The 9545-nt window shown below is 41.6% G+C and overlaps 2 protein-coding genes across 3 annotated transcripts in view; one reads left to right on the plus strand and one right to left on the minus strand.

Annotated features, from left to right (window-relative positions):
* Positions 1–1644, plus strand: part of unc119a1 (unc-119 lipid binding chaperone a1) — a 25062-nt gene extending 23418 nt beyond the window's left edge. For both annotated transcript variants that reach the window (XM_030066762.1, XM_030066763.1), the window contains exons 4-5: positions 115–287; positions 572–1644. In XM_030066762.1, the coding sequence (XP_029922622.1) occupies positions 115–287; positions 572–684 (286 nt within the window). In that variant the 3' untranslated portion in view covers positions 685–1644. The remainder of the gene's footprint in view (positions 1–114; positions 288–571) is intronic.
* foxn1 (forkhead box N1) lies at positions 1642–9171 on the minus strand. Its single transcript, XM_030066374.1, has 8 exons — positions 9028–9171; positions 8037–8363; positions 7688–7792; positions 7121–7251; positions 6724–6820; positions 4782–4983; positions 4238–4693; positions 1642–3600 (listed from the first exon to the last, which is right to left on the minus strand). The coding sequence occupies exons 1-8, from the start codon at positions 9169–9171 to the stop codon at positions 3287–3289; spliced, it is 1776 nt and encodes a 591-aa protein (XP_029922234.1). The 3' UTR covers positions 1642–3286.
* Between the last annotated feature and the right edge of the window lie 374 nt (positions 9172–9545).

Here is a 9545-nt window from a genome sequence, read left to right on the forward strand (position 1 = left end):
TGTGTGCGTACACAGCCTCACTCATTGTTCTCATGGGCCTATTTAAAGTTGCCTTGAACTTGGTAGTGACAGTTGGCTCACCTGGTAATCTCTTGTCTCCCCGTGGCTCCGCAGAGTGGAATTTACTGTAGGAGACACGCCCATCAACAACTTCCGCATGATCGAGAGGCACTACTTCCGCGAGCAGCTGCTCAAGAGCTTTGATTTCGAGTTTGGCTTCTGCATGCCAAGCAGCAAGAACACATGCGAGCACATCTACGAGTTTCCTGCGCTGTCTGAGGAAATCAGTGAGTACCCATATGCAAACATGCATACGCTGCAGTATGTAAGTGCGTCCAAATAATGCACATAAAGCAGACACAAATCAACATGATGTAATGCCACTGATTGTTTTTATGTGTCTTTTCCACTGCACCACTAAAGAAGCTGAAACAAATAACATGTATTCATGAAACCTGAATATTCATATAGTTTTCAGTGTTGGCCCCTTCCAGTAGTACTTTGGATCTACTTTTGGAGATTTGTCTTGAGCATGTCCCTGTTCTCTCTCCTTATGTTTCTTGTCCCTCAGTCCGTGAGATGATCCTGCACCCGTACGAGACACAGTCCGACAGCTTCTACTTCGTGGACAACAAGTTGGTGATGCACAACAAGGCAGACTACTCCTACAGCGGGGGGCCATAGGAAGACTCACAAGCTTCACCCCCTCATTCCCTCTGTTCTAGACATTTCCTCTGACCACTTCAATCCCCAAGGGACCAGAAACAGATGTAGTGATGGACAGCTCACTGACATCGGACATCGAACTCTCTCTCTCTCTCTCTTTCTCTCTCTCTCTCTCCTCTCTCGCTCTCACTTTTCTTGGCTGTATTTCCATCAGTCATCACCTTGTGTGACCAATCAGATTCCCCCCTTTGCAATGACATCTAATTCTGCCTGTGGTTTCACTGTGTGTGGGTTCCACATGATCATTACAGTACAGAAAACTTGAGGTACAACAGGTTTTATGTGGTTTGGAGGCCAAAAATATGACGATAGAGACCGTGGTGAGAGAAAAATAAGGCAGCATGGCTTCCTGACCCTTACTGCATCTCCAAGGAAAGTCAAGCAGGCAGGCAGAAACCAGCCATGGGACAAAGAGAGAAGAAAGACGCTACCCTGAAAAAATTAAACAGGAAATCAGCCCATTTAGACCTATTTATATAGTTCTACTAGAGATTTCACTGTTTTTTAAAGTCCTCGTTGATTGAATTTCTAGTTGCCCTTAAATTGGACTGACATGGTTTCCATAATCTAGGTTTATCAGCGTCCCAGTAGATCTACAGTAACTTGAATGACTTTAGAGCAAGAAACAGAGATACGTACTTTGTCAGTGTGAATGTGTCATATGTCCTCATACTCACAGTGCTATGTTAGAGGAGTATTTTTTTAGATAGACATTTTGAAGTGTCAGACTGTCCATAGGCAAAAGTCAAAACCACCAGACACCAACTTTGATATCCAGTACATTCTCTGTAGTACTGAAGACATATGTATGCTTTATTTATAATAAATGTGGAAAATATAAAATACAATTTTAAAATATGTATAAAGTTTTGACAGCTGAAATTCCATCACTGCAATAAATATGTGATTTTTTGGAAATCTTTGGAAATCCACTTTGTCTCCTTTACCATACATGAGACAGTACAGATGAAACAAAGAAGAGACTACAGAGAAAAAAAAAGAAAAAAAAAACTAGATTTTGACATAAGCCAAGAGGACAGAAAGTAGATGATCAAAAATAGGGATGCAAAAGAATGCAATAACAGACTGCCTATTCACTTGGAGCAAAAGGAATAAAAAAAAAAAGGTTGGTAAATGCACTCGTTGCTGGCAGTGTGTTCTCATTCAGTTTATCCACAAATGTCTCAGTCTAGCTCAATTTGATCTAGTTTTTCCTCTGAGATGGAAAGGATTCATTCAAACCTGATGTTGACTGTCAGTCATTCAAAACTATAATCTTTATGTCTGCTCAGTTGTCATTGTTTTCCAGACGTAGTGCAGTCAGTAATCCTCTGACATATTTACTTTTAAGCCAGCAATCATTTTGCCAATCTAGTCATTTTTCTATTTCCTAAATTTTCTAAAAGTGTGTGATTTCTACTTTTGAATTAATTTAGAGAGTAAACTTTTTAATCAGGTTGGAGGAGTTGAAACTAATTCTGTTCAGCTGCAACAGTAACTCAGTACTACCTAAAGCACAATGTTTAATTCACATCATTTCAGAGGGATTGGGGTAGGTATATATTTTCTGTCCTCTCTCAGGCTCATTCAATTAAGAAAAAAAAAAAAAAAAAAAAAACACTGCAGTACCATCTACTCTTACAGCTACTTTGGTTCTCATCAAGCTGAGAATTGTCCTTTACAACTCAACGAGTCTCTAGTGCCATCTTCTGGAGCAGAGCCTTACTACAACTATTTTTGTTTGTACCACGGCACCCCTGTTCAACAGGTAAACATGAATCATTAGTTATCAGTGTCAACAAATTTAGAAACATGTAGATAATGAGGCCATATCTCAGAGACTGAGGAATTAACAACTGTGATGATGCCATATTAATTTAATTTAATTTAATTTAATTTAATTTATATGGATGATAATGATCCAAATTGTAAGCCCTGTATTAAATACCAGAAAAATAATTGATAAGTTTGTGATTAATATTAATAACTTTTCAGTAGAATTATTCAACTTATTCAATGCGAGTCAATGCTTTTTGTATATTATTTACAGCGGCGGTTTTCAATCCCAGTCCTCAAAATCCTGCTGGTTTTCATTCTAGCCACCTAATCAAGGACTGATTTACCCCTGGAATGCAAGCTGCCCTCTAGCAGCTATAATTAACATCTTGTAAAACCAGTAGTATCCTGCATTCTGGGACCAGGTTTGAAAAACATTAATTTAAAGTAAGCTGTTATTTATATCCCCATTGTACAAAAAGAACGATGTCGTAACCAAAACATTTGAGGCTAATTAAATGGCATGGTAATCCAAAATTGCCTTGCTTTGAAGTTGCAACCACTTCGTAATAAGGTGCTTAAGCAGGAAACCTCCACCACGCCACGTATGGTGTTTTCAACAAGCACAGCAGTCTGTTACACAAAAGCAAACACAGATCCACCAGGTTAATACTGTGGTATGACTCAACGTGATACAGGTATTTCTCATTCCGACTACTATAGGATTTAAAGGTCAGAGAGGGGTCAATGTGAGGACATCCAAGCGTGAATGACTGTCAGGTGTTCAGAGTAAGGAGATAGAGGTGGTGCATGCAGTCAGATACCCAGCCAAACTCTCCACCCCTGAATAAACCATCGGATGCAGTCCACTGATGTGCTGGTCCACACTACTTCCACCAATCTCATCGTAGACCTCTCCTTTTCTCCGACCAAAAGCGATCATCTCTGAGGATTGACTGACACAGGGCATGGAATGCAGACTGCTGGTCTGTGGGGTCTGTGGGGAAGGCAGGGCAGAGGTGGAGGCAGTGGTGATAACAGCTCTGACATCCGGATCTGACATCAAGCTGTCTTGTCTGAGCTCCTCCCAAAGGTTACCTAAAAACACGAGGGGTAAACATTGTTTTAGAGGACATCTGAATTCTGAAAGACCCCATGAGATGGCACTCTCACTCCCTTGATTTTATGTATTTCCTGCTGTAATAGGATGTTGGGGTGTGACATAACATGAGGTCATTCAAAGGTGTAAACAAATAGGATACTAATAGGGACTAATAGCCTTGATGAAGGACTTCTATTGACCAGATGGAGAAAATTTGTTTTTTTTTTTTCTGTTTCCATTTCTGCCCACCCAGCAGAAGATGTTTCCCCAGGAAAAGAGTGATAGTAAAAAACTGAGCTTTTGGAAGCAATATTCAAACACAATTGAAAAGACTGGAATGAATTATGGGGAGTGTGAACAAGTTGGGACTTAAATTTCCAATGAACAACTTGAGTTCAAAAAGTGTATGAAGATTTTATTGGCTGAATGAAAACATTTTATTTACAACTACTGGTGCATCATGAGGTCAGCACTGAGGCTACACTATTTTCCAGGAGGTACAAGGAAAGGGAGTTCATCTCATGGGGTCTTGACCAGTGGCTTTAATCATAGCTTAACAGGAAACAGTGACAAGCAAAGTATTCTTTGGATTCATTGAATTAGGTTGAATGGTAGGCTGTGGCCTTTTCATACCTTGGAACTGCAGGTCAGTCAGACTGGGGTTGAGCATGTCAATGTCGTAACTTGTGTCCCCCTCCAACAGGAAGTCCTGCATGCTCCTGGGGGCAACACTGTACTCAGCCTGCATGGCAGTGCTGTGAACTGGTGGCATCTTCCCAGCGATGGATTGGTTCAGGCTTTCCATAGTGGATGCGATGTCGGATGAAGAATGCTGTCTACAAGATGAGTAGAGGGGGAATGAGTTGCTGGGATGAGGGGCAGCAGGGGGAAGGTAGCAGGAGCGCTGAGACAAATCTGAAATGCGGGAGCACTGAGGGTGTCGAATGGATTCTCGGACTTGGGGTGAGGTGAAGGATGAACTGGCGGTGTTGTATGTTTGGGCAAATCTGGACAGCGATGTTCGGTTGTTGTAGAGTGGCACAGACTTGAGCTTGTCGGGTCTCTCTCCCAGCAGATGGTCGAGGTCCTCTGTAGAAATCAACATGAATGTGTGAGTCAGCTGGGATGTACTCAAATTATTCTGTTTCATTTAATAACATTTAATCAGATCACCCACCTGGCCTCAACATGCTCTTACTAAACGGGTCTTTGCGACGCCACTTGTGCAGCTCCTCCTGCATCTTCTCCACCTTGGCTGGATTGAGAGCCCACAGGCAGCCTTTACGGGACGAGTTTCCACTCTTGTTCTCCACCTTCTCAAAACACTTGTTCAGAGACAGGTTGTGACGCACAGAGTTCTTCCATCCATCAGGAGCTGTCTAAAAACAGACGTGGATGCATGGGACAGGAATGGATAGTGACGGGGACATGAGGAAAGAAAGGGTTAAATGAGTTGTTCTCAGCCGTTCTGAATGCGAGAGATGAGATGAGACAAACGGAAACGGCCCACATGCTCATCAATTCTTTGGGAATGTGGCATGAAGCCGAGTGTAATCATACAATAGGAGAAAGAAAAATATCAAGAGAAGCAGAGATTGTTGGAATGCGATCACAGGCTAATTTCATAACCTTTTTTTGGTAACAGGTATAGAGATATACATCTTGGTGCAGCAGGGTCATACAATGAGAAGAGAGACAACAATAAAGGTGTTGTGCCCATTCATTATGTCCCATTCATTTGCGATTATTGACTCCAATTGACTCAGCGACCAGCAGCTAATATAAATTACTCTGGCAGTCAGTCAATAGAAAAAAAAATCTTTACTATCTTTACTTGCCATTGATTTTCTTTACATTCAAAACCACAGAGTTCACCTAAGCTCTCACCCACTGCACATCAGTAAGTGCTGGTGATCCAGCAAGTGTCTACCATCTGTAAGTTGAGGACCATTATACACAGAAATAAATGACCATTGATACTAACACAAGGTAATCAATTTTACAGCATCAGAATCAGGTTCACTCAAAGGAGAGCAGTATGATGGCAAGAAAGTGAATTCATTTTGACGCCTTGTGCTTTGGCATGCACTGAAGTGAACCTGTCTGGAAAATATTTGAAAACTGCCCGTGTTAAGTATGTAGATGCATCACAAAAATCCATACCTGCTTATTTGCAGGCATTACTTCTCAAAGAGTATCATTTTTCATGATCTATCTCCTGCATTATCTGGCCCTGCAGCCTATATGTTTAAGATTACAGGCAGCTGTCTGGAAATCAGCCATCTTTACGGTGCCTCCTTGAATGTCAGCGCCAACACGTCTTTGAGCTGGTTCCAAGGGTGAGTCTAAACCTATTTGATTTGTAGATGCCTGGAATCCTTTGGGATATCTAATTGTTACTATAAAGGGTTCAAATGAAAGTTCACACCTGCAGCTGCCTCAAAAAGCAATATTTAGTCAACTGGGCATGAATGTCAAACATGCAGTTGAAAGGATGACTTATTCAGCTTCACACACACACAAACTGGTATCCTACTGTACACCAGATAAACAGATACATAACATCCTTTCATTTGAGCTCCCATGCCAGCCTGGGATCATTACCAACTGAACAAAAGGGGGGGGGGGGGGGGGGGGGGGGGGGGGTCCAGCCATAACAGGTTAATATATCTGGGTCTGCTTCTGTTTGAGCAACTACTGGAAAAGACGAGAAGATTAAAAATGAGGATTAAAGTGTTCAACCTCTTAGCATTCAAGCCTCTATAGGGTTTGTGCAGCAGATGAGCTTGAGATTCCTCCAGTTAAGGATACTGGGACAACAACAACTGAAGCCATAATCACTAACAATTACCAGGGCGCTACCAGGGCGCACCTTACAGGTGCGCCCTGGTAGCTCACCTGGTAAGAGTGTATACCACTTGTTAAGGCTGAGTCCTTATTGCAGCGGCCCAGGTTTGAATCTGAGTCTGGACCTTTTGCTGCATATCATCCCCACACTCTCCCTTACCTGTTCTCTCTCTCTCTCTCTCTCTACTGTGGCTGTAAAATAAATCAGAAATGCAAAAAAAAAAAAAAAAAAAAAAAAAAAAAAAATTACAGCATCTTATGATTTGTGGTACCTTGAAATATGGGAAGTGTTCAGTCATGAAGCTGTAGATCTCACTGACTGGCAGGCTTCCTGTTTTGCTGTTCTTCAGAGCCATGAATATCAGGATACTGCAAACAGCAAGGGAACATCAACTTTCTGTTGTGGGCAAACAAACACTCATATTTTGGAATTTAGATCATTTTTATCCATTGGCTTAGAGGGCACTGTCAGCATTGTGGTACATGGTGGTAAAGAAGGTATTTGAATTTTCACTCTGCAAGATTTGTGATCATTCTGAAGAAAAAAAGGTTTACAAATCAAACTTTCCTATTCATTTTTGTTCATGCTATATTTTAAGCATTCAAGTTAAATGTTATGGGAAAGCGTTGGATGAAAAAGGTAAGGTGACATGAGAGTGAAAATCTTACCTGTATGAGTAAATGGGCTTTGGGAAAGGGGAGGGTGCAGTGCTTTCCTGCTGTGACGGCCCAGAGAGACACTGGTGAGAATATTTTGAGCCGCTGGACTGGCCATTTGTAGTGTACAGTCTAGACGAGAACTGGGGAGAACACACACACACACACACACAAACAATGTACGAAGACTCATATTTAATATACAAGATTATGCCTTGAGGATTTTTTCCCCATCGACCAAAATGCAAGCATGTTAAGACAAGCCATAATAATGACATGAACAGCACTAAGAGCCATTTGTGGTTTTCCAAACATTAGTTTCCTTTCATTTGTGTTTGCACAATTATATCCATCCTATCCACTTTACCACAGCTATCTTTTTGGTGCTTATACCTATAACATGACAACATGCATCACTTTTTAAACCAGCTAGTCGGCTTTTATGAATTATATAATGACACCTATAACACCTTTGCACCCAGGTCGACATGAGTCATCCTATTCATACTATGTTTTTTAGGTTTCCTCATTACACTATGGGCACTCCCTCCATGTAACTCACTCCATAAAAACACTCACCTGCTGCAGAGGGCTGCCCGAGCTGCAGGGGGTGTGGCTTTGTGACAGGACACAGGTGGGATCCACTGGTGCAGCTGGTAGCTCTGGGTAAGTGTCTTGAGAGCCCTTTGCAAAAAAAATGGCGTTCAAAAGTGAAGTGAATAAGAATTTAGATTCGTTTACATGTACCATTGCATTCAATGGAAAAGTTTGTGGACTCATATGCTGTTTTCACTGAACTTGAACATGTCACTGAGCTTCCTTATGCTGGTATGGCTGTGCAGGTGCTGTCTGCTCTATAGTCTGCATAAGGAAAAAGAGGAAAAATACATTTGCACAGCTGCAAAGTGATAGTAAAATGATGGTATACCACAAGTCTGGAAGCCTGAAAGCTGCCGTTGTATTCGTCCCACGATGATGTTGCCTCCCTGCTTGAGCTATGTGCAGCAGAGCAGCTATCAGGGCTGGTGTAGGAAGCTGTTGGGCAATGCTGGAGAAAACTTGCACCCTTAACAGCTCCATCACTGAACTGTCGACGGTAGGGATGGAAACGGTCAGAGTCTCCGCCTTGCCCCAGCATTGATCCAGACCCTGAGCTGATGGCTCCATCAGTGCTGTCGCTCCTGTTCAGCCCTGCAGCCCTCAAGCTGAACGGGGTGCTCCCGTGCAGGGTGAAGACATTTTGGCACTCTTTATTCTGTGATATGATCAGTAGCCCAGGGGAAACAAACCATTAATAACAATGACAACAATATTCATCTATAACTCAAAGACAAACTAGTAGATAAAAGTGATGCCAAGATGCTTTTCAGAAAGGTCACATTTATTTCATTTCTCATCGTAAATAAACCATGGAAAATTGTCTTAGACATGACTATATTCTTGTCTTAGGTGTGATTTACACATATTTATAAATATATAAATCTTCACTTGATGAATGGGGAAACATATGCTGGTTATTTGAAGATGTCTGATGGCATGCAGTATTCCTCATCAACTCGAATATGTGTGACACATCGCATTCTCCCAATCAATCATTGTAATTAATCTGCCTCAGTAAGGGAATTAGTGATCTGGGACAGGTAAAAACAACTTTTTCATGAGCTATTTTAGCCATGCAGAGTAAGTCTTTCTATTTCACTCTTAAACAATAAACAGTTCCTCCATTTTGAACCAGCTGTTAATGGGTGTGCAAAAACCTCTAGTGGATAAAGGAGTACATACTCTGTTTAGAGAGCCTCACAGGCAGTGGAGACCAGCACTGCAAGCTGCTTCAAAATAGAGAGTCTCTCTGTGCCCAGTGCTACACAGAAGCCGTTTCAGGTTAAAAAGAATGTCTTGAGGCAATTATAGCACAATACCTGTGATTCTGCCATCTGCTGGCAGGAGGTCCCACAGGGCTCGCAGGTGTGCATGGTGGCCTGAAGGGATAATGCTTGAGATTTGCTGCTGCTACTGCTGCTGTTCTTGCTTGGGGAAAATGTAGAAGCTGGGGAATCTGTCATTCAGCACCAAAATCTGCACCTGTGAAGAATTGAAAGCAGGCTGAATCTGAGATAGTATGGAATATGTGTTATCTATCTTTCTTTAGTGGAAATTTCTGGTCTAATTTTAATGAAACTTGGATACTGACAGGCCTGAGAGATGTCTACATGTTTCATGGGGCAACATGTTTCACTGTTAGAATTTAAGGCAGCATCCACTTAAATGAGCAGCCACTTGAGGTTGCTGACTTGTGTTATCAGAGAAGTGATAATGCAAATATCTGTGTCATTTGTTTTACAAATCACCAATAAAATAAAATTATAAAATAAGCTGTTACCTGTTCCTACACAACTTGTATGGGTGCTGATACTTGAATGGGAATTTCATGCCATTA

Source organism: Myripristis murdjan, chromosome 13 (assembly GCF_902150065.1).
Source record: "Myripristis murdjan chromosome 13, fMyrMur1.1, whole genome shotgun sequence".
Classification (NCBI taxonomy): domain Eukaryota; kingdom Metazoa; phylum Chordata; class Actinopteri; order Holocentriformes; family Holocentridae; genus Myripristis; species Myripristis murdjan.

Excerpts from the sequence above, each read along its gene's own strand:
- foxn1 (XM_030066374.1), bottom strand. The coding sequence starts at position 9,171 with ATGACAGATTCCCCAGCTTCTACATTTTCCCCAAGCAAGAACAGCAGC. Across the intron at positions 6,821-7,120 it reads AAGCCCATTTACTCATACAG|TATCCTGATATTCATGGCTC; the intron begins GTAAGATTTTCA and ends TGCTGTTTGCAG. Across the intron at positions 3,601-4,237 it reads GACTGACCTGCAGTTCCAAG|GTAACCTTTGGGAGGAGCTC; the intron begins GTATGAAAAGGC and ends TCGTGTTTTTAG.